Source organism: Theobroma cacao, chromosome 4, assembly GCF_053813885.1.
Source record: "Theobroma cacao isolate CCN51 chromosome 4, ASM5381388v1, whole genome shotgun sequence".
In the NCBI taxonomy this organism is placed as follows: domain Eukaryota; kingdom Viridiplantae; phylum Streptophyta; class Magnoliopsida; order Malvales; family Malvaceae; genus Theobroma; species Theobroma cacao.
The window spans coordinates 31381557-31409161 of NC_142642.1; the positions used below are offsets into that span (position 1 = coordinate 31381557).

General features: G+C 33.9%; 4 protein-coding genes across 7 annotated transcripts; 2 read left to right on the plus strand and 2 right to left on the minus strand.

The window, feature by feature from the left end:
• Positions 1-462: 462 nt before the first annotated feature.
• LOC18602152 (protein FLX-like 2) lies at positions 463-5478 on the minus strand. Of its 3 annotated transcripts, XM_007033346.3 has the most exons (7): positions 5342-5460; positions 3242-3314; positions 2570-3149; positions 2140-2285; positions 1932-2029; positions 1340-1390; positions 463-1225 (listed from the first exon to the last, which is right to left on the minus strand). In XM_007033346.3, exons 2-7 carry the CDS (start codon positions 3258-3260, stop codon positions 761-763), a joined length of 1359 nt encoding a protein of 452 aa, XP_007033408.3. In that variant the 5' UTR covers positions 3261-3314; positions 5342-5460; the 3' UTR covers positions 463-760. The 3 variants fall into 3 exon arrangements, with proteins under 3 accessions (XP_007033408.3, XP_007033410.3, XP_017975740.2); XM_007033348.3 differs by lacking the exon at positions 3242-3314 and having other exon boundaries at positions 5342-5478; XM_018120251.2 differs by lacking the exon at positions 1340-1390 and having other exon boundaries at positions 5342-5459.
• Positions 5479-11529: 6051 nt separating this feature from the next.
• Positions 11530-17536, plus strand: LOC18602153 (uncharacterized protein At1g32220, chloroplastic). Of its 2 annotated transcripts, none has more exons than XM_007033353.3 (10): positions 11530-11756; positions 12629-12746; positions 12826-12914; positions 13137-13192; positions 13274-13329; positions 14751-14844; positions 15434-15513; positions 15923-15965; positions 16486-16580; positions 17151-17536. In XM_007033353.3, the coding sequence occupies exons 1-10, from the start codon at positions 11704-11706 to the stop codon at positions 17328-17330; spliced, it is 864 nt and encodes a 287-aa protein (XP_007033415.3). In that variant the 5' UTR covers positions 11530-11703; the 3' UTR covers positions 17331-17536. The 2 variants fall into 2 exon arrangements, with proteins under 2 accessions (XP_007033415.3, XP_007033414.3); XM_007033352.3 differs by having other exon boundaries at positions 11531-11756; positions 16489-16580.
• A 1369-nt stretch (positions 17537-18905) lies between these two features.
• LOC18602154 (uncharacterized) lies at positions 18906-19827 on the minus strand. Its single transcript, XM_007033354.3, has 3 exons — positions 19480-19827; positions 19303-19371; positions 18906-19194 (listed from the first exon to the last, which is right to left on the minus strand). The coding sequence occupies exons 1-3, from the start codon at positions 19534-19536 to the stop codon at positions 19120-19122; spliced, it is 201 nt and encodes a 66-aa protein (XP_007033416.1). The 5' UTR covers positions 19537-19827; the 3' UTR covers positions 18906-19119.
• A 2785-nt stretch (positions 19828-22612) lies between these two features.
• LOC18602155 (Methylenetetrahydrofolate reductase family protein) lies at positions 22613-26065 on the plus strand. Its single transcript, XM_007033355.3, has 4 exons — positions 22613-23229; positions 24757-25402; positions 25495-25735; positions 25834-26065. The coding sequence occupies exons 1-4, from the start codon at positions 22675-22677 to the stop codon at positions 25925-25927; spliced, it is 1536 nt and encodes a 511-aa protein (XP_007033417.3). The 5' UTR covers positions 22613-22674; the 3' UTR covers positions 25928-26065.
• The last annotated feature ends 1540 nt before the right edge of the window (positions 26066-27605 follow it).

Here is a 27605-nt window from a genome sequence, read left to right on the forward strand (position 1 = left end):
TTGTTTTTTAAATTATTCATTTATTGTTTGTATCGGATATAAATGTTTTTAAGTGAATTTTTAGTTCAATGGTTAAAATTTCTAAAATAGGCACCATTTATAATTTTAAGATTTACAACTTGTTCGTATCAAAAAAGAAAAAAAGAAGATTTACAATATGTAGATATTTAATTGATTTTTTATTTAATCTTTGCATAACCATTACGTTAGAATCAATTCAAAACTCAGTCTTAGGATTCAATTTTTGGATCCATAATGAGTAAATAAGTACGTGAAATCATAAACCACCTTAAAAAAATTATCGATAAGACCACCCTAAATTTGGTCCAAACCCATGGACCAAGATTATTCGTGGAGACCTTGGACCCTCGCTCACCATTGGTACTCACACTCATGTGCAAGTGTGCGTGCTCTTCTCTTTGTTTGACATCCATATCTTGAGAAAACAAAGAGTAACATGAATTCACATTTTCAATCCGACAGATTTTATTTATGAAAATTGAACTAAAGCTGTAACCTCGATCCAAAGGCGGATAAAACTAGCTCATCGTCTTTCAAGACTGTTGAGCTTAATAGCAAAGGGTCAGTGCACTCTAGCACTCAGCTCCAGCCGAGACAAAAATAATAGCATATTTCCTTCAATACAAGTACATGTATCAAACAATTAGAGAGCACAGAAAATTGTGTCATGAGACTCATGACTAGCTACTATCTCTGAGAAAATGTTGAATGATATTCATACCAGTCCGGTGTATAATGCTCATCTCCTAACAGGATTTCCACCTCTAGATGGTGCCTCGTACCCACTTCCAGCACGAGCAGGAGGTGTTGCAGATCCATATGGTCCATTGTTTGGGGGTGCTGCTTGTCCATGCAGCACAGCAAGACTTCTAGCTGGTGCATCATAGGTTGCACCCCTGGATGCATCGTTTACAGATCCTCTTTGAGTTTCATAGCCACCTCCTCTTTGTGCATCATAGGCATGGCCTCTTTGACCATCATAACCAGATCCTCTCTGTGCATCATAACTGGGCCCCCTTTGTGATTCATAGCCAGGCCCTCTTGACGCATCATAACCAGGTCCTTTTGATGTGTCATATGCAGGTCCTCTAGGCACCTCGTACCCAGTCCTTCTAGGCGCAGGTCCAGACTGAGCCCCAACATAAACAGCAGCACCAACACCTGCATTTGCACCAGTAGCAGCAGATGGAAGAGGACCATGTCTCTGTGATATAAATGAGCAGAATGTCATCAATCCAAAATATAGAATTAGCAGACACAATATACAATCATCATTATACAATGCAATCACAGATGAATCGAAATTACAACCACTTACTACAAAGTAGGCAGAGGAGTGGGAAGGACTCGACTGCAGTGTGTCCTTGTACTGTATCATACTTCATAAAGCTAATTAATCCCTCTTTATCTGACACTAAGCATTAACTTCAAAAGAATGCAATTTATCCTAAAAACATCATTAATCTTTGCAGCAATCTAAATTTTCTGTTTAAATATAAGTTTGGGTTTTTTTTTTTTTTTGTTTTCCCTTTAATGTGCAGAAACCCAACCTAGCAGTTGAGCACATATAGCCACAACCTGTACATGTTTCTGAACAGAAATTATTCCAGCAATCTGTCCATACTTCCAGGGTTTGGTTTCGATAGAAATAAGAAATATCGAACATCTCGGACTTAATTTGATCAGGCTCAACTATACCCATATGCAAAACATCAGGAAAACACGACTATAAATTTTCCATTAAATATAACCCTATGCAAATTATCCTGAGTCTTTCAGAATATGATACGATTTATTTTACATAGAAAAAGGTTTAACACGACTTCCATCTACTCCTATGTGTTGTCCTGTTAACCAATCTGTGGATAAATTAAGACACAGAACTCTAACCATCATGGAAGATTACACACCTGATGAATAACATAACCATCTTCATATGCATTTTGTCCCACAGGATGTGCAGAAGCCTCATTCTCACTGTTTCCTGTGGCACCACCATATTGCCCAACTGCATTTCATTGGCATAAATGAGTCATCTACATCGTTAATAAAGGAAAAAAAAAAGGTAGCAAAAACCAAAAAGTGAGCTGAAAAAGAAAAGATTAAAAGAAAGGATACCAGTTCTTCTGTCAACATTAGCGGCATTCATCAGCTCCGCTCTAAGTTTCTCCACTTCCCTAGCCATGGTCATATAATTTTTCTCCATCACCTGAAGCGATTCTAGGTGATCATTGTAAAATTTCTTTTCATAGTCAAAAGTAGCCCTGCATGATCCAAGAATAGGTCATCACATAATCATGACACATGGAACTTTCTGAAACAACTCCAATAGAAAGGATCTATGAAAGGACTGAACTAACAGGCATGCTCAAAGAGGAAAATAAGAGGAAAGAAAAAACTTTTGATAAATAAAATTCTACAGTGGACTTCCAAACAACATAGAAAAATAAGTTTTAATATTAATTTCCCGTTCAATACCAGCCGCTCTAGTTTAAATCTTTCTCAACTTTGCTCCCAAAACACCCATAGACAAGAGCACAACAAAAACCTGCAATGCTGATATTCCTGTCTGAGGCTCTCAAGTTCACCCATCAGAGCTGGTATCTGTTGCACATCTACATGGGCTCTCTGAAGATCTTGGTTTAATTGATGCACTTTGGACATAAGTTCTTCCCTTGCTAAAACCAAATTCTGAGCTTCAGTATGTGCCTGCTGCAACTCTACCTTAACGGGCTCGGCTGCTTGCAGTTCAGCTTCCATCTTAGCTATCTTATCCATAAGGCTCCTCATTTGTTGTTCTCTATCAGATTTTATGGCTCCTATCTGAGCATGCAATATCTGCAACTCATGCTGTGCAGCAGCAAGTTCCTGTCTCAAGGTCCCATGTGTAGTAGCAAGCCTCTGGTTTTCTGTACCAAGTCTCTGCATCTCCACATGCTGTGCAGCAAGCTTTTGCTCCATAATTTCTGGAGGTGGCAACATATCAAAATGTGGAAAAGGACCTGGTGGGGGTAGTATTCCTGGACCAAATTGGTCAGGGTGCACCATGCCAGGGCCTGGGAGAGCACGCCTTAGGTGAGGGGGTGGGATTCGACCTTTGCTTCCCATTCTAAGCAGTGACGTATGACCTGGGTCAAGAAATACAACTTGTAAGAGCACTGCAGATGCTCCACTGTGATTTGACTTAAAAAAGGCAGCTTGAAAACTACTCTTGCATCACCTGAGTAACAATTGGACATCAATGCAACACTAGGGACTTTGGTCCATACGTCCAACACAACACAGCCAAAACACTATAAATAATATAGAAGCTACAGTTAAATTTGAACTCAATGACAATGAATATGTAGAACACTTCAATGCATACGTCATTATTAAAGTAATTCCTTCCTTTATCATATCCTAGTCTATTACATTTTGCTCAATGCAAACTTCAAGTTGAAAGAGCATTATATCATCTCTAGTCTCTTAGGCAAAGAGTTCCATAGCAGTCATTTACCAAACAACCGATCAAATAAATAATCACAATAATTTAATAATCCCATGAATGGCCATAAAGATAACGCCAAAGCTTAATAAATGTCACTGAATGGACCCTTATCTACAACTTAAGCAGCTAACATGGTTATCAGCAACAGGAATTGCTTATTCACTAGTTGGTTTCCATGTCAATGCCACTGTAGCTCAAAAGTAGTCATAAGCAGTCAACCTCTTGGGCAGTTTGAAATAAGGCCTTTAGAATTACAATTAAATCCAGCTATCTACCAAACTTTATATTCCACAAGCTAAACTCTAGAAGATGGGGTAGGTTCCTCTGGCCCATATTTAAATCATAGCAGTAATGGGAAGTCAGGAGTTGCATGCGGCAAAAAAATGTGGTAATCAGCACGGACAGATATAAAGGTGCCTAGCAAAAAGATTCAAGTGTAATTAGCCCTAATTTTGACTATTGCATTAAATGGGATGTCAATAATAGTTTTATAAATTATTTTTTTCCTTTCTCTCCACTTATTCCCCTCTGCTGCAACTTCTCAGTAAAGGTGAGAACAATTTAAACAACCCGAACAAAGAGGAAAGTTTCTAGCACATCAATAGCTTGGCTAGACATGCTCTGTCGTCTTTGTAAACAAAGTGCTAATATCACAAGTTCTTTATCAACAAAGAATTCATTTTGGTCTAAGGAAAGATGTACTTGCTAGCTAATTAGCTATTAGGAAAGTAATTTAACAGTATCTTCTTGATTTTGGTGTCCAAGGGTATCTAGATCATTTTCTGTTTCGCTAGATTGGGCCCTAGTCATGGTCCACTGGGTCTTATTTTGAGTTTAGTCAAATTATTGGGGCTTTTACAGTACCTTTAGTTTATTATAGTTCGAGTCAAGGAAATTCCCTCTGTTGTTTCTACTCTGCTCTTTCTCTCTACAGCTACAAACGATTGGGGTTACAGTTCACAGCACAAGCACAAAAACCTGAGCTTGTTTGCTTGTCATTCCACAGCTTCCATAAAATTCGAGCAATCTTTTCCTGACATCTGACCCTCTTTGACTCCCAAACTCTTACCATAAACCTTAAACTCATAGTTTTCAAGCCACCATAGAAATAGATTTCTCCAAATCTGTCCTAATCAGAAAATTACTTTCCATCTATAATGGAGAAAAATGGTAATGAAGAAGCATATCAATCAAAATTAATAATAATAAAACACAGGCCTCGCCCCTTGCTACCTTTTGTAAGGTATGAAACACAAACATCATCTTTATATGGCCAAAGGAAGCTATTTAAATTGTATAGATTTGTATGGCATTCATCATTTTAAGGAAGCTACAACCACTGCTCATAATTTCATAGTAATCATTCAGGGAAGACATACACAAAATTTTCATCTTTTTCAGATAACTAAAATACAGAATATAACCCATGTCTAATGGTAGCTCCACTAATCATGTTTTTATATTTTTTTTCCTATTTTTTTTTTAAAAAACATGAAAAAATAACAAATGATTACAACAATTTTTCTTCATGAGAGAACAGGATGAGTCTCATTCATTCCCCAAAAAGAAATGCTAAATTCTCATTGCAAAATCCAACCGTTGAGCATAATTATATTTCATATATATTTATCTTTAAATTTCCAAATATCAGAAATAGATTGGTGAGCTTGAATTCAACTAATTAGTAATGTTTCTTTTTTTTTTTCCAATTCAATTTAGTAAAGCTAAACCCTAGAAACAATTAACAAAAATATAATCGAAATTTCATTTAAAAAAAAAAAAGAGCGACTGAGAGAGAAAAGCCTGCGACGAAGTAGAGGTTGGGGTTACCTGAACGGGCAAAATTGTTGCAAAGATTGTTGCAGGTAGAGAGCGGCAGAAATTTCCAAGCCAATAAACCCCTGCAATCTATTTTTTTCTTTCTTTCTTTTTTCCTACTATAATAATGAAATAAAACTCTTCAAACTTCAAACGGGAAAATGAAAAAAAAAGGAAGCCTCTACGACGTCGCTTCTTCTGACTTTCCCTTTCACCATTCGAAGCCGACCTTTACTTTTCCCTCCTGCTTATTCCTTCTATTTTTGTTTTACTTTCTGGTAAAGTTTGGTCGCCTATCATTTTGAACTCTACAGTTGAAACAAATAACTCATTAATTTTTATATTTCTAATATTAACAACGAAATGATCTTTTTATGTATTATAAATATCGATAAAAAAGAAAAAATAGAGAAAATATACAATTCATGTTAAATATTTAAAATGAAATTTCAGCACGTGTTTCTTCATATAATAATATATATAGTTATAACATACTAAAATGCTGCATATAATATATTATTAAATATTTATAATGTTGAATATATGAATAATTAAGTTTAATATATTATACTTTATATGATAGAAATAAAAGTAAGTTTAATAAGTTTTTGTAAAACATTGATTTTTAATAACACCAAACATTATAAAGTTGAAACGATTAATAGCTATGACACATTTAATTTTTATTTTTTTAAGCTCAAACGCTGCTTCACTGAAACACTTACTTTTATTGGTACGTCGAATTATTACATAATATGAAAGCAATTTCATGACATTTTAAATTTTAATAACCAATTAAATTATTTTGCACATGAATAACATATTCTTCTTGGTTAACTTGCACCAAATATCCAGGTGGAAGAACTAACTATAATCCACTTTGGGGTTTAGTTGATTGATTATATTAAAAAATTCGCTTACCATGGATGACACTGCCACATAATTGTCTATAGTCATGTACCTAATAGAGACCATCATACCAATATCTCTTTCTCATTTTTATAACTAATTGAACGTTAGTCTTTAGTTATACCTACAATTATCTGTACGATTACTTTTTATCGTACTCATTAATTGAAATTTTCAAAAATAACTTTTCAAATATTTTTGTACATGTCCTCGATATTGAACAAAATTTATAATTTATGTTACTAATATTTAAAAATATTTGAGATATACATAAATATTCCTGAATATATAAATATATTCATGGATATTTTGTAATATGAACAAAAGCGAATATATTGATGTATAGACGAATATTTAGTGCACGTTTGGCTTAACTTTTTTTCAATTTATTTACTTTTTAAAAGTAAAAATCAAGCCAAACATGATTTTTTGAGAAATTTTTTTAAAAAAAAATTACTTTTTTTAAGAACAAAATTTAAAAAAAAAAAAGCTTAAAAAAAAGCTACAAGGATGGACTTTTTCTTCTTTTCTTTTAAAAATATAGGAAAATTTTTATTTTTGTTTCAAAAATATCCTCATTTATTAAAAATAATTACAGTATTACCCTCTCAAAAAAAATACCTTCTATGATAATTTTAACAAAAATTTTAACTTATAAAAAAAACTTATAAAAAAAATTTACCGAACAACTTTTAACTTAATTTTAAAAGCTATTATTTTTTATAAAAACTTCATAATAGTTTTTAAGTTAGAAAAAATCTAAGCTAAACAGATTCTTAATTTCTGTTAGATCACCAAATTGGAAAATATAGAAATTGGCTTCAAGGCGTGTATTAATATTATTATCCTTAAAATTTCATTCATCTTCACTTATAGTGTGTAAAAGAGTTATCGACATATAAATCTCAAAGATACAATAAGGCCCAGTAATTAACAGTGTTTTATGCTAACAATATCAATCTACTGAGCACTTATCGAAGTATGACAAGATTATCACACTTCTATAATATTTTTCTGCAACAAAATGATACAGAAGAAAACTTGGAGAATGTTTAAGAAATGAAGAAAAAATGTTGTTGTTTTCTTATGTACATTCTTTTGGTAAAAAAAGTCCTCTTTTATAGGTTTAAATGTCTGTTCACAATAAACACAATTTCTATCTGTTTCAAATAGTCGTTACTGTTGATCTTTTTCAACAGTCGTTACTATTGGTCTTTTTCAACGGACGTGACTTCTCATTTTTTTTATTTATTTTCAATAGATATAACTTTCTTTAATTTTTAATTTCCAACCGTTATAATTTTTCCTTTTATTCTTATATGGAATCGTATCTTTTATTTGAAAATGTCCGACAATCCCTTCACCATTTTCAAATTAATCCAAATTTTTTATAATCTTGAAAATTAATTGCATAAATGAAGATATCTTTCGATTGAATCTTCACTTAGTGAAAACATGTTCAAGTTAACCGAAATTGCATGGTAGATTATGCTTTGAGCCAGCTATCCTATTTGATTAATCAAACATATCTCACACAACGATTTCAACAACGATGAATGCACAATATCCGATGACACTTTTATGGCTATGTCTCTGTATCCTCTTTTCATAAGTGCTATTAGAGCCAAGCTATTGAACTCTTAGAAGCGGCCACACTTCACATTCATATAGGTAGATCCCATCAAGAATGCCTCCGTAACTAAATCATTCTAACAAATTTATGGGTCTATTAAGATATATAACTTATCATTTCCTTATCATTACGGGTACCTAGCACTTCATTTATAACAAAATATAATACATTATATGGTAGTATTAACAACCACTTATAAATGATGTACTTAGTCTCATTAAACTCTAGACTTGACATTATACTAAGTGTTGAGTCGAGTTTCCACTATGAGTAACTTTCAATTTATGAGTTTAAGTCCCATCCCCTTTGAGGTCTTATTTACAAGATCTCTAGCAAGATTTTTTGTTAAAAGATTCACCAAGTTTTTACTAGATCTCACAAAAGTTATTGTGATCACTCTATCAGAAATTAATTATCGAATATAGTTATGTCTTAATCTAATATGTCTAGACTTTTCATTATACACTTGGCTATATGCTTTTGCTAGAGTTGCTTCACTATCACAACAAATAGATATTATAGAAATTGGTGTAGGCCAATAAGTCACACCATAGAATAAATTTTTTAACCATTCAGCTTTCTTGGTGGCAGCAACCAATGCATTAATTCGACTGCCATGGAATAATCCATTATACACGTTTGCTTCTTAGATCCCAAAGAAATTACACCCCCACCAAGCATGAAGATCCATCCGCTTGTGGAAGCATGATCTTTTAAACTTGTAATCCAATAGCAAATGCTATATTTGGCTTTGTACATGTCATTGCAATATATTAAGCAAATAATTATTCTTGTATATTGTAATTGATCAATAGCCCTATTAGCATTAAGTATTAATTTAATTGAAAGATCCATGTGAATAGATGCTCATATAAAATTACTACGATTAAAAATTTTTTTAAGTACCTTTTCAATGTAATACGATTGTGACAACGTAATATCATTTTTATCTTGAAATATTTTAATTCTTAAGATTACATCCTCTCCACCAATATCTTTCATTGTTTGATTCTAGACAACATCTAGAAAAATAGACTTGATAATCTTAAGATGATTCTTAAATTGCTGAAGCAATTTAGCATTTCCTTGATTAGATCTATTCCGAACTTCCTCGTATATTTCAGTATTTTCAGAGTCCAAAGCATATGCTGACTCTAAGATTCTTACATGCTCCGAAAGCAAGTAAGGACACCTTCTCGATCATAGAAAAGCTTCTGGTCAAAATGATATGGATTCTGAAAATGATTTTCAAAATAATCCTTCATAGAATCCACAAATCCTAACTTACCTTTCAATTTATAAAGCATAGCATAAGTTATCCTTATATGGCACTGCATTCCCGATAAAATCATTTAAAAAATATTGCTTTATTTATTGTAAAGGAAACATTTCTTGTATGATATAACTTATGGTAAACTCACCATATTCAAAACCTAGTACTATAAGCGTGCTTCACTAGCAATAGCATTGCTCCCAATGACATCATAGTCTGCACATGGCAAGTAAGTTTTTGTATATATATGAGCAATGGAAAGAGTTTGCTTTGAAGCCAAGGGAAAGAGTCAAAAAGCAAAGGTTTTTTTTTTTTACCCTGGTTTTGCTTTCATTCCTGTAAACCTGCTCTCTTTCTTATGTCAAGCGAAGGGCAAACAGTAATATAAATCTAAGATACTCACTTGGAATAGGATTATTCACCCAGTGCAAAGTTTCTTATAAGTCCCCATGGGATATATCACCTATATTCTTATGTAAAGGCTTTGGTTTGGTTCCTGCAAGGTCATATTTGTTTTTTCATTGTAATATCATTTTTGAGATATTTCTTTGATCATAAAGCATTAAAATTCTTGAGAATTCTAATAACTAATTTTTCAAAGTAAATATCCTTAGGATAATTCATACAAATCAAATCAATTAAGTCAAGAAAATTTATTTGATAAAAAACTATTTTGTTATTTTCTTTGTTAACATCAACTCGGTTGAATTTTTTAAAAATTAGAAGCCAATTCTCTTAATGTTTCACTTGCAACAACGATTGATGAAATAAAAAAAATATTAAAATTGTTAGATCACTAAATTCAAAAATACAGAAATTGATTTCAAGACGTGTATCAATGTCTTTATCTTTAAAGTTTTATTTACTCCTACTTGTAGTGTGCAAAAATGTTATCGACAAATCTAGTGATTGACGATGTTTTGCACTAACAAAATTAATTCATTGAGTACTCATCGAAGTATGAGAAAATTATCATACTTTTATAATATTTTATCTACAGTAAAATAATATAAAAAAGATTTAGAGAATGTTTGAGAAAGAAAAGAAAAAATGTTACTATTTTCTTATGTAGGTTTTTTTGGTAAAAGAGTGACCTATTTTATAGGTTTAGATATCTGTTCTCAACAGATACAGTTTATGTTGCTTCGAACAGTCGTTATTGTTGATTTTTCTAATAGACTTGATTTTTTATTTTTTTAATTTATTTTCAACTGATATAACTCTTTTTTTAATTTTTAATTTTCGACTATCATAATTTTTTTTTATTCTGACATAGAGTAGCATCTTTTATTTAAATATGTCCGACAATATGATGGTACTAATTGATTATGTACGTTTGACACGTGACAAACACGTGTCAATGAAATTTATGGAATAAAAATTGAGTTAAATGGATTTTTTTTTCTTTTCCTTGTTCTCCTCCTCTTGTCCCACCAACCAGGGCTATTCGACGATGACAGAGCCTAACCTCTATTCCTCTTGTTGGATTGACAATAACAAGGACTGGTCAGGCTCTAATCATCGTAATGGTGTCAGTTGGGCCAAGCCCGACCCTCCTAATTGCGGGCAGAAGCTTTGCTGATTGGGGAGAAAGGGAGACAAAGAGAGGAGAAAAAAAAAAGAAAAAGGAGAGATAAAATACAAAAATTGGTCATTTTTTTAAAATATTATAATTTAAAGTAAATAATAACTTATATATTTCTAATAAATATCTTTTATTTTTTAATACAGTATGAAGACTTAAAATTAAAATTAAATAAAAAATTTTCAAATAAATATCTAATATACTAAGTTGCTAACATGAGTTGGCAATTGCATTTAATATCATACTTAACAAAAACATGGACAAAGGATCATTTTGTTACAACTTGAAAGTATAAGAACCATCAAATTACTTTAATGTAGGTATCAAAATAGTCTGAATTTCAATTTTATGAATGTCGAGTGTAATTTACTCTGTATTTTAAAAAATTATTTGTCACATTTTCTTTCTTTTTCTTTTTATTTTCTGGATTTCTTAAAATTATATCTTCTTATTTTCTTAAAAACATATTAATACTCTAAAACTTTTTTATATCTCAAAATTATTTTTCATGATTTTTTTATTTTTACATTATCAAAATTAATTTTTTTAACTTCGTATAAATCCAATAGAGACAATTAAAATGGGACGAATTGAATATTTGTTTGTGCCTTCACTCTTAACTTGACTTTCTCTCATGTTTTAAAATTTTTAATATGTTTTAACGTTTACAACATTTCAAACAAGCGTACGTTGCTAAAGTCCAAACTTATGGGAATTTACTTAAATTAATTAAAATTTTGGGGGTGAAAAAAAAAAACAGAACTTGTGAGTTAACAATTAACCACATGTCACTTTTACATACGTTTTCTCCTGGGATGTTGGTTGAAGGTTGAAGCTGTTGAGTTGAATATAACAAAAAGTAGTGCCTAAGTTCTGAAGCGATGCCGAGCTAAAACTCTTTTTCTTGATTCGAAAGAGAGTTTAATTAACTCAAACAAAGATAGCCCAGAAAAAAACAGGTTGCAAGCACGGAGATGACAGTTTCCCGTTTTCTCCATTCACGGTCCTGCCTTCCCAGGCTCTTCTTGTGAGTGCAGCATTCTTACATTTCGTTGCTCATTTGTGATTTTTGATGAAAATAGTTAGCTCAATTGATGCTTTTATGATTTTGTTTAGCATGGGTTCGTGATGGATTTCTCAAGTTGGTTGTTTACTTATACTGTTGTTTGTCAACATGAGCTATGTGGACGTTTCTGTAAAATGGGCTGTTGTTACACTGATGTACTAATTATCTAGTAATGAAAAATGTGGTGTAAAAAGAATCTAAGGGGTTTTCTTCATGGGTTTATTATTTTATTTGTTTTATCAATCAGTTTGTTTCTAAAGATGTTTCTGTTAATTTCTAAAAGTAGATAATTTTATTTTTGAAAATATCTTTTCTATTCTTAAACAAAGTTTTGTTTATTAATTTCTTCGGGGCTAGATCAATTATTGATGAATTTTTCATTTCCTTATGTATTAGTTTATGAGAAGTGATGAGCGTAACCTGGTTGCCTTTGATATAATAGAATCCAAAGGCTGATGATGGTTATAAAGACCTGAGAGGAAAATAAGCAACAACCTGCAAGTTGTATAACTTGAAGTAGAAAATGATCAGTCTATAGTAAATGGCCAAAACATGCTTACTTTGAGTTGTGCATCCATTAAGAAATAGATTGTGAGATTAACAAGGACATTGCACTTAGAATTAGAAGATGGCTGAAATGGGGATTTGTTTCCGAGAACCAAATCATAGAATACCCATACCATTAGATATATAGTTTAAAATGGTTATAATCGATCACAATACAAATCTTTAATGATGATAGGTTTATCTCTGATAATCCAGATGGTCATGTTTATGTCCTCTCCTTTTCTATATTCCATGATGCCCTTTTTATTTTTTTGGTGGTGAGACAGTGGAACAACCATAACAAGAAATGGGAGACTACTGTCAACAGGCTTCAACAAGATAGATGAACAATTGAAAACTGATGAAGCTGGGACATTTGATACCAAACGACCACCAACAGGGAAGGTAATTTTGGTGTCATTTAAGTGTTCCCTGAATCTAGTTATTCTCTCTTTTCCCTCTGACTGCTAGTTATCTTAATCAGCTACTTGTCCTGGGTGGCAATGGGTTTGTTGGTTCACATATATGTAGAGAAGCTCTAGAGCAAGGTTTAACTGTATCTAGCCTTAGCAGGTATGGTATTTTGACTATTCTATTTATATCCCAATTCCTAATTTAACATGTTTATTTTTTGTACCAGATCATTTTTATATGCCCTGAAAGATTTGGTTCCACAAAAGGGATATAACATGAGCACTTGTATATTCTTTTAATCATATGATAGCAATAAAATTTTAAGAAGACAAGCACTACACACACATGTATCTTGACGGTTCCCTTGTTGATATTTGCTAGGTCTGGAAGGCCATCTTTGCATGATTCCTGGCTTAATGATGTTCTCTGGCATAAAGGTTGATGGAGTGTTTAATATACATATTTCAATTGTGTAAATGTTCAATAGACTGTAATAAACTTTTTCCTCATAATTACAGGAGATTTGCTTTCACCTGGTTCACTGAAGCAAGCCATGAGTGAAGCTACTTCTGTGGTAAAGACTAAGGACTGTTAGTTGGTACAGCCATAATTTAGCATAAATACAGTACATTAAATATAGTATGTATAGAAATCTGTTATTGGCTTTTGAATTTAATAGGATCATTATATGTATGCTTGTACTCTAGCGGTTTTTCTATTTCACCACCATGTCATAAAATGGTGCTATTATCATTTTCTGACAATACCACAAGCAAATGGAACTGATAAATGGCTCCAATCATCCATGAGGATCCATTTTGTTGTGCAATTTCCAAAGATGGTCAGGGACTTCAGTAATGTTTCAATTAGCAGTGCATTTAAAAGCTGGAAGCTAGAAGTGAGTAGAGTAAATGGGTGGAAAAGTGAGGAAGTAGAGCATAGTATATTTCTCTCCTCTTCATACTTTGGCGATGGAGTGGAGAGTAAACTAACAAGTTTATGTATTATTATTTTATCCTGATTTAAGATTATTAAAAGGAAAATGCCAAACACAATAGAGCAGATTTTTGGCTCTCTTTTACCCTACTCTCTTCTGCAGCTCTCCATCTTTCCTTTTTTTTTTTTTTTTATGGAAAGCACCTCTCCATCAATGGTAAATTCTAACTTCCAACTCTCCGTCTTCCTTTGCATCTCACTCACTCCATTAAAACTTCCTGCATATCTCTTTAACCTCTCTGATAAAGCTTTCAGGCAGCATTTTAGCTTTTGCTCTGTAGTTATGTGTTGGGGGAGACTTGTGCCTTTTATTCATTAGAGGAGAGTTTAAGAGATGGTATTTGGGATTTCACAAGGTTATCTCATTTTCCAATTGAGCCTAGATATCATCAATTCTTTGTTGTTTATCTTAACCATTGCAGCTTCTGTTTACTACTCTGCTAATGTTGAAAAAAATTTTCTTTCTTCTGATTTTAATGAGGTGTGGAAATGACATGTAGGTTTTATTCTAACACAAGTTCATGTCCTTGTGATATAACTTAATCTTGTAACATACATGTACGAGGTTTTATTAATGAGCATTTGATATTGGAGTTCTTATCTTTTTGGATGTTATGCATCAAAATTCAAGATTCTTACATGACATTTTCTATGGTAATATTTTGCTATTTCTCATTTCCTCTGGACTGCCTTCCCTCTATGTCTGTGTGCGTTCACATGAAAGGAAAAGTGCATCTATGTGCATGTGTGCATGGGCTCAATGTACATGAGTGCTTGTTTCAGGGATAATGTGTCTGCAACGCATCTTACTGTTGTCTCTGTATGTGTGCAGACAAGTAATGTGTGTTTGTTGATACTGTGTCTATGAGGCAACTTACTTTTGACTTTCTTTTCTTTCATTCATTTTTCAGGGCACACTCTTTTCTTTCATTATCCACTTGAACATCTCCCCTTTCCTCACTATGCATTGACGCCTGTTTCATTTTGTGCAATTTATAGATCTCATGTGTTGGTGCATTTGGCTCAAATCCATATATGTATAGAATCAATGGAACAGCAAACGTAAATGCTATTAGAGCTGCTGTGGAACAAAGTTAAGCAATATCTTATATCTTTTTTAGTTTTACCGATAAAAGCATAAATATGTTACAGAAGTTGCCTTCTTTTTATTTTCTGGCATAAAAACTGTGCAATTTTTCTTTTGGATTGATTTTCAGTAAAGATGCTGGATCTTTAATCTTCATTCTCTGTTCTTAATTTTGGCAATGAAGTCATTATTATACAGTAAAAGAGAACTGTAGATATTATGATGATATAAATCATTTTGATGCTGTCAAATTGTTTTCTAATATTTAGATTGGAAAGTATCTGCTTGAATGCTTCCTCTTGCAATCTTTTATGGCTATGTGTTGTAGAAGGCATTCAGTTGATAAAATCAGAAACCTTAAGTTGTATATAAAGACCAAGACTTAAAATTTTGTGCTAAATTTGATCACACAACTTGGGTTGATTAGTCTCATTGCATGACCATTTGACATTAGTTAGGCTAATCATTGTCAATTTGTTTTCAGTGTATCTCCCTATGTCTCATAACCTTTGAGAAAGCACAAATTATATATAAGTAATTTAAGACCAGAGAAGTAATATTTTCACTGACATTCTTCCACAATAACCCTTTGCAGGAGTAAAGAGATTTGTCTACGTATCTGCTGCTGACTTTGGTTTGTTGTATTATTTGCTACGAGGATATTATGAAGGGAAGGTACTTCCTTTATCTTCATTCATGGGCTGCCAATGGAGTGCTTAAAAGTTAATTATAGCTGTAGAAGCACTTGACATCCCACGCATTGGGAAAAAGGCTTTGTTGTTTGTTGTGGAACTAATTAAAATTATATAGACAAAACTCTGCCTTGATGCTTCTTATAAGTCCATCTTTTAAACAACTACAACAAAGGGTAGCAGTTCTGTTGTCAATAGAATAATTTATATTGTATGGTTTTGCTTATGTTTAATGCTGTAGTTTGCTTCATCCTGTTTGTTTTCTCATGTAACAAAAAGACATAGTCATTCTCCTTTTAGTTGATGCAACATTATGAAAAACATGTTAGGTTTAACACTCCATTATCATCCCTTTTTCTGATGAAGGCACATTTCTACTCTAACTAATGCAGAGAGTGACTGAAGCTGAGTTAACTGATAAATTTCCTAATGGAGGTATGTCTCCTATCCTGGAGCTTACATTTGGTATATCCATGTTTTAGACCAATGGATGACGTAGACCTAAAATACTTGAGACATATTTCCCGAGCTTAGTTTGTTTGGAATAATGTGGTGGCACTTGAGAACATCTTTCTCCATTAAGGAGTTTTGAATGTTTGGACTTGGAGCCCTTGTTCTGCTGAAAAAAAATGGTAAAGCAAAAGAGTGGGGTGCGGGGGGAGGTTGCTTTCTGTAACATCCATGAGTTTGCTTTGGAAGAAATGATGAGAAGATATATTTCTTTTTCTTCAACTTCCTCAAGTTAATTAATATGCTGTATGCTCTTTATTGCTAGTATTATTGATAGTTGATTCATCTGGTAATGAAGAAATCAATTTGTTATGACTGTAAGTGTCCGAAAGTGGTCAGAATGAATACATATTGGATTTCTTTTTATTTTTCTTTTGAAAATTTTCACTTGCAATTGGTTGGTTTTGATTAACATTATTAACAACTTTTTTATTCTTTTTGTTAGCAGGCATAATTTTGAGGCCTGGTTTTATACATGGGACACGCCAAGTTGGGAACATGAAATTTCCTCTCAGTGCCATTGGAGCTCCACTGCAGATGGTAAGTTCTGACTGCTTGAAAATTTTTACTCTTGTCTTCCCTGTATATTAGATTATTTGTTTCCAGCATGGTCCTATGTCCTGTGAAAAATTGTTTCCTATGCCCAAATCCAATTCCCTTTGGCCCCTGTTTAGATATCAAAGTCTCTCAACATTAGACAATTAACGAGTTCTTACTTAATTTGTACATTTCTAAGACAATAATCTCCAAGGTGGTTCAGGCATTCCGTGTTTTTTTCTTTCTTTCTTTAATGGAAGTGTACATTAGGTAAATGCATGACTGGCTCATAGCTTGTTCTAATTTCTAATTTTGACCAGTTAAAATAAATAAATGGAAAGAAAGGTTTTTTTTTTTTTTTGGCTTCATGAACTGGAGACTAAAGCAGTAGAAACATCCAAGCTATTGGAGTAAAATACTCATGGATGTTTTATTCATTTATTGGCATGCCATTGGCCATGCCTTATGTTGAGAGAATTGTCGAGGTATTTTTCTGTGCTAAATTGTACCAGAAGGAAAAGTTGCAATACCGTTTTTGCTCTAATTAATTGTTTCATTGTATGTTTACTGCAGGTACTACAACATGCAAAGTTTCTAACTCGAATACCACTTATCGGTCCACTGTTTATACCTCCGGTCAAGGTGACGTCAGTGGCAAAGGTTGCTGTTAGAGCTGCAATAGACCCACTATTTCCTTCTGGTATTGTTGATGTATATGGAATACTACAACACAGCCAACAAAAGTCGGCTTAGACTTGTTAGGCATTTCTCCTCCTATTTTTTTTTTCCAATCATAAAATACACCTCAATCTAGTTTACCTTGTCTAAGTTTGAACCAACAGCATTATATCTCCATGCTTGCAGTGTAAAGCTAGTTTCCCTTCTATGCTATGATTATTTTGTTGTTGACATTTGCATTACCTAAAGCAATTAAATAACTAGTGATATTATTTTCAAAATTAAGCTTTTATTTTATTACATCTTTTCTTCCTTAGGTGTATGCTGTTGTTTAAGATTTTGGAAGCACAAATCATTTCATTTTTGCTTGGTTTGGGCCTAAAGGGCTAAATGTTGTAAGTTAAGGCCTTAACACAGCAGATCAAGTTCAATATGCAAAAAATCAGGTTATAAAGTAAAAACAATGAATAAACTCAACATATTTAAATTTGGAGACCAACTTCATTTCATTCAATAAGAAATAATATAATATATATATATATATATATTTTTCATCTCCTTTATTTTAAAATTTAAAATTTAATAATCGGTGCCCAAACATTTATAAATTCCAGAAATAATTTCTGTGTAATCCTAGATTAAGTTGATTAAAACCCAAAGATAACTAAGAATACGAAAACAGATAATAAAATCAGGAAATTACAAGGATTGCAACAAAAATGAACAAATAGTAGTTGTTGAAGCCCACTTGGCTTCCTGCATTAAGCCAAAGGAACTACAACAAACATCTACAAGTGAATCTTAAGTAGATTTCGTTGGTAAGTCCATAATCCTTACCGGATATATGCAACTAACATTACTGCCTTAGAGTCGGAAACAACAGGCTTGGGCAAAGGCTCCTTTCATGCCAAATGTATCAAAGTCTACAATATCTTCCCTAAAAACTATTGAATTATTACATGCGAAATTACTTCTTTTCTCTAAGATTATACGACTACTGATACTTGATTTTAGCCACAAGGTATAAGCAGTAAGGAGCATTGGGCTTGTAACAGGATTGTCCTTTGTCTATGATCATTACAGAATTTTCCACATCAAAGGAAAGCATTTTTCTTCTTAAAATTTTATTGTAGTAGACTTCTCTGACCTTTCACCTGGTTAGATATCATTGGTAAGGGAAAGGGAGAATGCTACTGATAAAGAGTCGGTGAGTCAGTGACCCAAATGTTGCCTCTACGTACAGCTTAAGGGGATGCTTTCTTCCCCAGTAGGAAAATCACAACGAATGCAATGGAAAGCCAGAATCTAGACATTTCAAGTTCCAAACTGCGTTTAGTTAATTTCTTGCAGTTGAAATTAAACACTTTGAGTTGCAATGGTGAAGGGGAATACCTGAAAATTTCCCTTTACAAGTACTGACATCATATAGGATAATTAATAAGTTTTTGCCTTGTCTGCAAACTGCTTGTCTCATGGCATATATATCTTCATTCCTTGACATTATTGAATATGTGTCATGAGTGTTGAAAGCAACAAACAAACAAGAATGTTTCTAGCAACTGGGTAGTTTTTATTGTTCCTTTTTGGACAGAAATAGGGAAAAACTGATCTTTTCTATGGTCTGTTACCACTTCTAAGTAGCTGGCACCATTGACACAATCCAATTCATTTATTGTAGCCAATAAACATATTGTAAATATGGCTCAAAACTCACACATGATTAAAAGCTGAAAGTTCCAAGCGGAATCTTTCTTCTTAAATCGAAGGATACATGAGCAAAACGAAGAAAATGTTGCCAAAAACCAAAAGCTCAAAAACAAATAGGTGCCAAAGATGTGGTGGGGTGGGATCGATCAACCAGTTTTCATTTGTTCATCCCCATTGAATCCTTAATGGAATCAGCAACCCCTTGTGCTTTGGCCTTCATCTGCTGACCAGCCTGCAAGAGAATTGCAGTTGAAACATAGTCAGTAACTCACAAAGAGAAAATTTTCTTGCATCTAATAATCAACCTATCTAAAAGAAACTGAAAAAAAAATTCTTGGACCTCTTGGCATGATTCCTTAGCAGATTGTGCAGTATCCTTAGCCTTGTCCATCAACTGGTTGGTCTTCTCCTGAGAAAAGATAACAGAAAAAATTAGCACAAATGACGTGTACAACGTTAACTATATATATATATATTCCGCCCTTTTCATCCATTTCCGTGAAACTGCTTCACTCACCTGAGCTTGGCCCTTAGCCTCGCCAGCCCGGAAGCTTGAATTCTGGGATTGGTTCATTTTCTTTGAAGAACAAATTAAAAAACTGAACAAGTAAATATCTTAGATGTTAAACTTTGTTGATGCAAACCTCATTACATGAAGGGATATTTATACTGATCAGTAACAGTCCTTTGCAAGACATGCTACATGGAGTGTTCTCCGATTAGTGTTGCCAAATCGGTTGAAGTAGGACTGTTTCAGCCCTTAGACCAGGGATGGTATTTGCTCAATCCAACATTCAATTCGAAGTTAGTTGCGGTTTTGGAGTTTGGCATATATGGACAGATTCTTTGCATTGGATGAGGTTGGATTAAAATCAAGACACAGAAGAGAAAATTCTTCAAGAATGGTTATGCTTGTGCACACTTACAACACCCATGATATATAATACCATGATAACCTTTTTCTACCGAATTCTCCAACAAGTACTAGCATTGTGTTGTCAAAAGGCAGGGAACTGATGCATGGATTTGCTTTTCCTCCTTCACTGAAAGGCATATCTTGGTGCAACTGTTGCCCAATAGGCTAATAGCTTAATGCTTGCTCTGAATCTCCCACCGACTAGCTAATGTTTCCATAGAAAAAAATTTAGTATGCTTTTTTCCCCATAAGATAAGAATCCAAGCCGTCCTTCTTTGCCATGCAAATATCATTTCAAAGAAAATAGAAAATAGTTGTCAAATTGTATACTCCAAAAATAAGTATTTTAATGGAAATTCCATATAGCTGGAAGCCTCGGAAATTCTAGATAGCATGTCATGACTTACTTTTAAAGATAACATATTTTTTTTCCCTTTGGTTGGTAGCTAAAATTATTATCTTCCCTTGGGATACAGCTGGCTGGTTCCTTTGAAAATTATTATTTGGTTTCATCAGAATTTTCTTTTCTTTTTTTCCTTTTTTTTTTCTTTTGAAGGAAGAAGCATTTATCTTTGCTTCTTACAAGAATAGTACTTAATTAAGAATTTGATTTAACATGAAAGATAATTCAGTTGAATGTTTACATTAAAAAAAAATCCAAAATCATCGGATTCCAATACTTTAGGAATGGTCCCAGAAAGTACTATTATAGTGATACACAGAGTAAGGTACCATCAAATATTCAATCTCTAAAACTAATTGATGATATATATAAAAAAAAGGGTTATTATATTTAATTGTCTGAAATTTCTTCGAATTTAATTAATATAAAATTTATTTTATCATATAAGCACATGCTAAAAGACCAATTAAGAATAAAGGGTTAGAAACAAAATCTCAATTGAATGCATGATTTAAACATTTTTTTCCTTGACAAAAAAATCTAAAGACTAATCAAATTGATATATTTTGGAGTTTTGAGCATATCCCTTTTAAATTAGACTGTCATTATTCCAAGAGAAAAAGAAAGGGTAACTATTTGAGTCATATCCGAGTGGATGCAGACTGTACTTCACATGCATTTGAGAACCGTTCTTTCATATTACAAACAAAACAAAAGATACGGATAAAATATCATGTCCTCATTAAATAACTCATCATCTCTCTTTCTTTATTTCCATGATTGAACAACCCCTTTCTCCAAAGCATGATTAAAAAAATACAAAATAAAATTGTAAACTTTAAATCATGTATAATTAAATTTGGATTTTGTTAATTTTCTTTTTGGGTATAATACTTAAAAAAATCTTTAAATTATTTAAAAAATTTAAATTAATTTTTATTCTTTTATTATGTTCAATCGAATCAATGTACTTTTATTTTGAATCAAATTAGTCTTTATTGTTAATGTTTGACTTAATTAAGACATTATTTATCATTTGATGTTAAGTTATGCTAATGTGACATGCTGAAGTGTAACAATCGATGATGACGTGGTAAATTGATATATTATAATTGATGATGACATAACACATTAATGTGACATTATGATATAATCATGTGACATTTTTCAGCTTTCACCTCAATATGAATTTAATTATAAAGGCTTATTTAACTTAAAACAAAAATACTAAAACTTAATTGAATATAATAAAAAAATAATTTAAATTTATTTTAAATAATTTAAATTTTTTTTCTAGTATTATGTTTTCTTTTTATTTCGCACACTTGAAAATTATAACCTTAGAAACAATGATACAAAATCTTTGCTAGCAAGTGGCATAAGGTAAGTGCTAGCTGGCGGAGCATTTGGGCCACTTGCGTTCAACAAGTTTACGTTATCTTTATTCTCAAAGGGCAAAATTTCAAAATTAAGAGATTTATCATTCTAACTTTAAAAAAAAAAAGTTTTAACTTTAATTTAGAGTCCATTTGACATCGTAATTGAAACTGCATTTAGTCATGCCATTAAATTGGATATAATTTTTATTGCAAACATTACACTGAATAAAATAAAATTTACCATAAAACGTATCCATTACGATAAATTTGATGTCTCTGCATAAAACTATATATATATATATATATATATATTTCCATTACATTACATCTATTTTTTCTATAGTAACACCGTAAATGTAGCTTCATGTGTATATCATGTATTTAGCAGTAAAATATTTTTTTCCCTAAATTGTTTAGCACCACTTTGGACAATAGTGGCATTTTTTTAGGTAATTATCAATTAAGATTTAATGATTTTTTTTGGTAAAGAAGTTAGGAATATCTCAAATTTTGTCTAGACCTATTTCTCCATTCATATCGACTTGATCCTTTCATAAATATAACAATTACCTTAACTATATCAAGTAAATCAAATCCTCGTAATCCTCCTCTAATTTCTCATGCTGCTAACAAGAATTGTGGAAGCAAATTTCTTGTACCATACATGTGACATTCCACACGACACAGATCCAATGGTTGACAAAGTGTATGGTCCCAACCAATCAAACTCTTCAAACAACTTTTGCAGCTTACAGAAGAGTTTGCATTGCAATAGCCTAGTCATCAACATGTCAAGCTGTCTATCCGTTTTAATAGCCTTTGACAAATCGGTCTTGTATTTTCTTTTAACCTTATACTTGCTAAAACCAACTTACCTTTTTACTGCACCCAACCTTACCATTTACATCTATTTTTGCCTATATATCCCTTATCTTGGTTGAGACTTTTTCCCATCTTTTCTTACCAAGACAAAACTAAAAGAAAAACCTCGTATTGTCCTGCCCCTTCCCTTCTATGGCCACAAGACTTCTCTCACCAAAGCTCCTCAACGACCTCCGTTATTTCACCAGGCCTCTTAACTCTGCCTCCTCCGCCTCCATCACCGCTGTTTCCCCTCTGAATTTCGACGAAAAACCCGAACCCGCAGCCGCCGCGATTGAAAAACCACCGATTAATCAACCATCCGCAACCTTTGACCTCAACGATCACCAAAAGCTTTTTGATTCGGTGTCCACCTTGAAGCTTTTACGTTCATCAGCCAACCTTGCGTTGGCTTCCATAGAGCCTTTCGTTGATTTTGGCATGTGGGTTATGAATTCCAGGCTCATGGAAACAAGTTTAATACGTGACGTTATATTGAAAACCGTAAAGCATACCTTCTTTGAACATTTTTGTGCCGGTGAAAATACGAAGGAGGCAGGGGAGTGTGTGAGGAAAATCCACGAGGCTGGTTTGAGAGGGATGCTTGGCTATGCTGTTGAGCATACAAGCGATAACGCCGGTTGCGAACGGAACTTGGAAGCCTTCCTCCGGAGTGTTGAATTCGCCAAGTCGCTTCCACCATCTTCTGTAAGTTTTTAGTTTCGTTCATTTTGCCATAGCCAACTTTCTTGTCCTCGTAAAGTTTTGCATCCATTTTTTAGCCTTGGCTTTTAACCATAAAATCTTTTCCGAAGTTTATCACGATAAAATTCTGGAAATAGTTAGTCATTTCTATAAAACACAAAAAACTATATAACTAAATGGTCAAATTTATCGAGTTTTGAGCTATTCAAATGGAAATATCTCTCTCCCAACATGTAAATACTGTTTCTTTTTCACAGTTTTCGAATTGATAATCTCAAACTCTAACCATATATGCCCTTAAAAAACCATTCCACCAGTGAGAGTACCTAAATGACCTACCCAATATAATTTTAATTCCAACAAGCATAGCCCTGCTCCTAGGCCCCGCTAATACCAGAATCATGTGTCAGAGGTGCGCCATGAAATTGTGACAAGGCCAAGGCAAAAGTACGTTTCGTACAGCACTAATCCCAGTGACAGCTTCAAACATGGCGTGACCGATCATAGCCAGTAGTGCAACATAGCATTACGCGGATCTTTCAAAAGCTTTCCTTTACACTTAAATATTTGATCTCCTATCGACTCATAAACTATTCCAATTTAAAGGTTGTATCTTCACGTGACTTTTTGATTGGTAATGGTGGTCCCAGAAAATTGCTATATGTAATGGGCATTAAGTTTGGAGACGTCAAATTTGAAGGTCTTTGTCATGGGTAGGGTAGTCATCAGGATCCTTGTTCAGAATTTTACAAGAAGAAAGGTGATATTGGGGTCCAGTTAGCTTCGTCCTTGGCAGGATTTTGCCTTTGCCCTGTTTCCTTGTGCCTTTCGAGTCATGTGGTACTTTTTCATAGTGACAGGGGAAGGTGTACAAAAAAAGGAGAGCCTGTTGTTGTACATTTGAAAGTGAACGGTGGGAGATTTGACAACTGCCTAATGTTTGGTAGCGGGGAGAAAGAAAACAATAAACAAGTTGAGTGTTCATTTGCTATTGTTATGTTCTTTCTGTGGCACGCCATCGAAAAGATTCCCACAACTACGGAAAGGGTAGTGCTCGGTGATTCTCTAGGAATCCAGCTCGAGGGTTACATTTAAGGAATTGAACGAACATTCAGTGGAATATGTCTTTGTCGCCATGGACCTTTCCAGCTCGATTCCAGCTTGGAAAAAGTGTACAGATTTGGAGACATTGCGCTGGAGAAAACTGCTACACAAGTTTTCCGCAGCCGCCATCCTTGTTGAAGAGTGGGAAAATTTGGAGGGAATGGCGTAAATAAGTTTCTCTTCTTCTTATGCTGCTGGAAACAGAGGATTTGACTATAATTCTCTTTCTTAAGCCCCATAAGAAAGCTCCAAGAAAGCCACTATTCAAACTTGAAACTGCATGTCTGCATGCCTTTTGACCACTTCCTTTTCTTTTCATTTTTAATCGCAGTGTTTAAATTTTCTATAGTATTTTTGTGGTAGACTTTTGTAAAGCTTTGTACTGAACAAGATCTTGCTTTTTCTTTTCTTTTCCGGATTAAACAGGTGAGCTTTGTCATAGCAAAGATTACAGCAATATGCCCCATCAACCTGGTCAGAAGAGTTAGTGACTTACTGAGGTGGCAATACAAGGACCCTTCTTTCAATCTTCCATGGAAACTCAACACTTTTCCAATTTTCTCTGACTCAAGTCCATTATACCACACACTGCAAAGGCCTGAACCACTAACTCCACAAGAAGAGTTAGACTTTCAATTGGCCCACCAGAGACTGCTAAAACTCTGCCAGAAGTGTGTAGAAGATAATGTGGCATTAACAATTGATGCTGAGGACACATCCCTGCAACCTGCCATTGATTACTTGACATACTCTTCAGCTCTCATGTACAACCGAGATGATAATCCCATTGTTTATGGAACAATTCAAGCATACTTGAAAGATGCAAAAGAGAGGCTGTTTTTGGCAGAAAAAACTGCAGAAAAACTGGGAATTCCAATGGGGTTCAAACTAGTAAGGGGTGCTTATATGACTAGTGAAAGAAAACTAGCTTCTTCCTTGGGCTATGATTCCCCAATTCACAACAGCATTCAGGAGACGCATGCATGCTACAATGACTGTGCTTCTTTTATGCTTGAGAGAATTGCTGATGGCCATGGTGCAGTTGTTCTTGCGACTCATAATGTTGAGTCAGGTACAGTATAACTCAAAGTTTTCATTCATGATAATGTCTGTGCAAGATTTCTGGAGACGGGTTTGATGAAAAAAGTTGTCAACGATCAACAGGGCAGCTGGCAGCATCGAAAGCACGAGATTTGGGGATTCAGAAGGGAAATCAAAAGCTTGAATTTGCACAGCTATATGGAATGTCAGAAGCTCTTTCTTTCGGTTTGAGAAATGCAGGGTTTCAAGTTAGCAAGTATTTGCCGTATGGACCAGTAGATATGGTAATGCCATACCTTCTAAGGAGGGCTGAAGAGAATAGAGGACTACTATCCACTTCAAGCCTTGATAGGGAACTCATGGGGTAAAACTATAAGTTTTTCACTAAGAACTAAGGTTCAATGGAACAGTAAAAGTAACATGATATGTACTGACTCTTTCTGTTACTTTTCACCATTGCAGGAAGGAGTTGAAGAGAAGACTAAAGAATCTGCAATTTTCTAAGCCAGAGATAACAGCTCCGAGAAGCATCAAGGTAGAAATAGGCACACAATGAAAGCTTTAACCTGCTGGCGAACTTATGGCTTTCAGGGATGGTAGATTGGTCTTTGGTGGCAATTCTTGCCAAGAATGTTAAAAAAATATGTTGTAACCTTGGCAAGTGGCCCATATGAATGAAATTTCCATTAGAGAATTTGAAAATCTTCTTGCTTCCAATCATATTGGACGTAACCTTAGGCCATAGAGCGATCCTTCGTCTCACAATTCACATCAATGCCATTCCACAAGGTCGTTGACAAAATTTTATGGATCAATTAAGCTAATTGGAATTAAATCCTAATCTTCTCCAGTCCAATCTGCCCCACCCCCCACCGCCACTCCTATGATCGTGCCTATACAATAGGAAATTATACCCAAAACACTTTCAACTTTGAAGAAATCACAAGTTATTATTGTCTAGAGCATTAATTTCCTTTTCATGTCAATTTTTGTTTTCTGAAGGGCACTTTTCATGTCTATGACTAATGGAACTTATTTCCTAACTCACTCTGATATATATTATAAAACTTTTTTTTTTCCAATGCTATCTAAATTGATCGGTAGGCTCAGCCTTGCCAGAGGGGAATGGGTCTCCAAATCCATATAATAATATTTGTTCCAAAAATTATTCTATGGTACCAACTATAGGTGAACGTTGCGTGTAAGCTACACTATTTTCATCCACAGAATAAGAGATAAGAGGCTGATGCTGGAATGATGTGGAAGCCAGACCCATTCATTCCTTAGTCAAAAGAAGGTAACAGTCAAACTGATGCGAAAGCAAAGATTCACGATCATCCCACCGGCAAAAGGCAGACCCAAGATACAACGTCTTACTAGATTTTTCTTAAGCAATAAAAAGGAAAACAAAGAATAAATAATAAAGCATGAAATGGCGATGTGGCATAAGCCCATATGTCAAACTACAATATATATGCTTGAAACTTAAATGTGTGGCTAAATTTAAAGCATCACAAAAAGGAATAAGTCCCGTTAAGAACTCCAACATTTCCTTGTCACCCATGGCCATGGGTTGCCTAACCTACTGGCGTCAATCAACTCAGAAGCATAAAACTTGGGAAAGATTGAGGTGGACAATGCTTCCTTAAACAGTATTAGGCATAACTTCTTTCTTTAAAAAGGTTTTTAGGTGAAACGTTATTTAGTAGCACCAAAAGTCTCTCTATTCCTTACGGAATAGAGTACACGGAGAGATCCGAAAAGCTTGTGATCGGATTTGCAAGTGCGTGTCAAAGTCATAGCAAGTGGGAGCCCCGAATCAAGTAGGAAACTATTAGCGTGATAATGGTAATGATGTTGAGCACAGCATTAGCATTTCTGGAAAATGACAATGCACTAAGGAAATCAACCACTCACCAATGGATGGACAGAAAAAAAAAAAAAAAAAGAAGAAAGTTGAAGATTCCATTCTCCCTCGCCACTTTAGTTGATTAGGATTCCATTTTGTCAAAGACAGGTTGCTGAAAATAATATAAAAGGGAGATGAATGTGAATTTAGGAAAGATGTTTCCCGAATCCAGGCTCCTTCTCAGTGGAATCTAGAATAGAATCTAAAATCCTATATCTATGGTACCACATATGACAGCACACACAGCAAGGACCTGATGGGAGTATAAAATTCAAAATCTATATGGGAATCTAACAGGTCCCTGTCTCATGGGCTGCATCTGGTG

Bases quoted from the DNA above. Each gene is read 5' to 3' on its own strand.
- LOC18602152 (XM_007033346.3), bottom strand. The intron at 2,030-2,139 runs GTATCCTTTCTT...AATGAAATGCAG, and splicing joins TAATGTTGACAGAAGAACTG to TTGGGCAATATGGTGGTGCC. The intron at 1,226-1,339 runs GTAAGTGGTTGT...TTTATATCACAG, and splicing joins ACTCCTCTGCCTACTTTGTA to AGACATGGTCCTCTTCCATC.
- LOC18602153 (XM_007033353.3), top strand. From the start codon at position 11,704: ATGACAGTTTCCCGTTTTCTCCATTCACGGTCCTGCCTTCCCAGGCTC. The intron at 12,915-13,136 runs GTATGGTATTTT...GATATTTGCTAG, and splicing joins ACTGTATCTAGCCTTAGCAG to GTCTGGAAGGCCATCTTTGC. The intron at 13,330-14,750 runs GTAAAGACTAAG...TGCAATTTATAG, and splicing joins TGAGTGAAGCTACTTCTGTG to ATCTCATGTGTTGGTGCATT.
- LOC18602154 (XM_007033354.3), bottom strand. From the start codon at position 19,536: ATGAACCAATCCCAGAATTCAAGCTTCCGGGCTGGCGAGGCTAAGGGC. The intron at 19,372-19,479 runs GTGAGTGAAGCA...ATCTTTTCTCAG, and splicing joins AGGCTAAGGGCCAAGCTCAG to GAGAAGACCAACCAGTTGAT. The intron at 19,195-19,302 runs GTCCAAGAATTT...ATTCTCTTGCAG, and splicing joins CTAAGGAATCATGCCAAGAG to GCTGGTCAGCAGATGAAGGC.
- LOC18602155 (XM_007033355.3), top strand. From the start codon at position 22,675: ATGGCCACAAGACTTCTCTCACCAAAGCTCCTCAACGACCTCCGTTAT. The intron at 25,403-25,494 runs GTACAGTATAAC...AACGATCAACAG, and splicing joins GACTCATAATGTTGAGTCAG to GGCAGCTGGCAGCATCGAAA. The intron at 25,736-25,833 runs GTAAAACTATAA...TCACCATTGCAG, and splicing joins CTTGATAGGGAACTCATGGG to GAAGGAGTTGAAGAGAAGAC.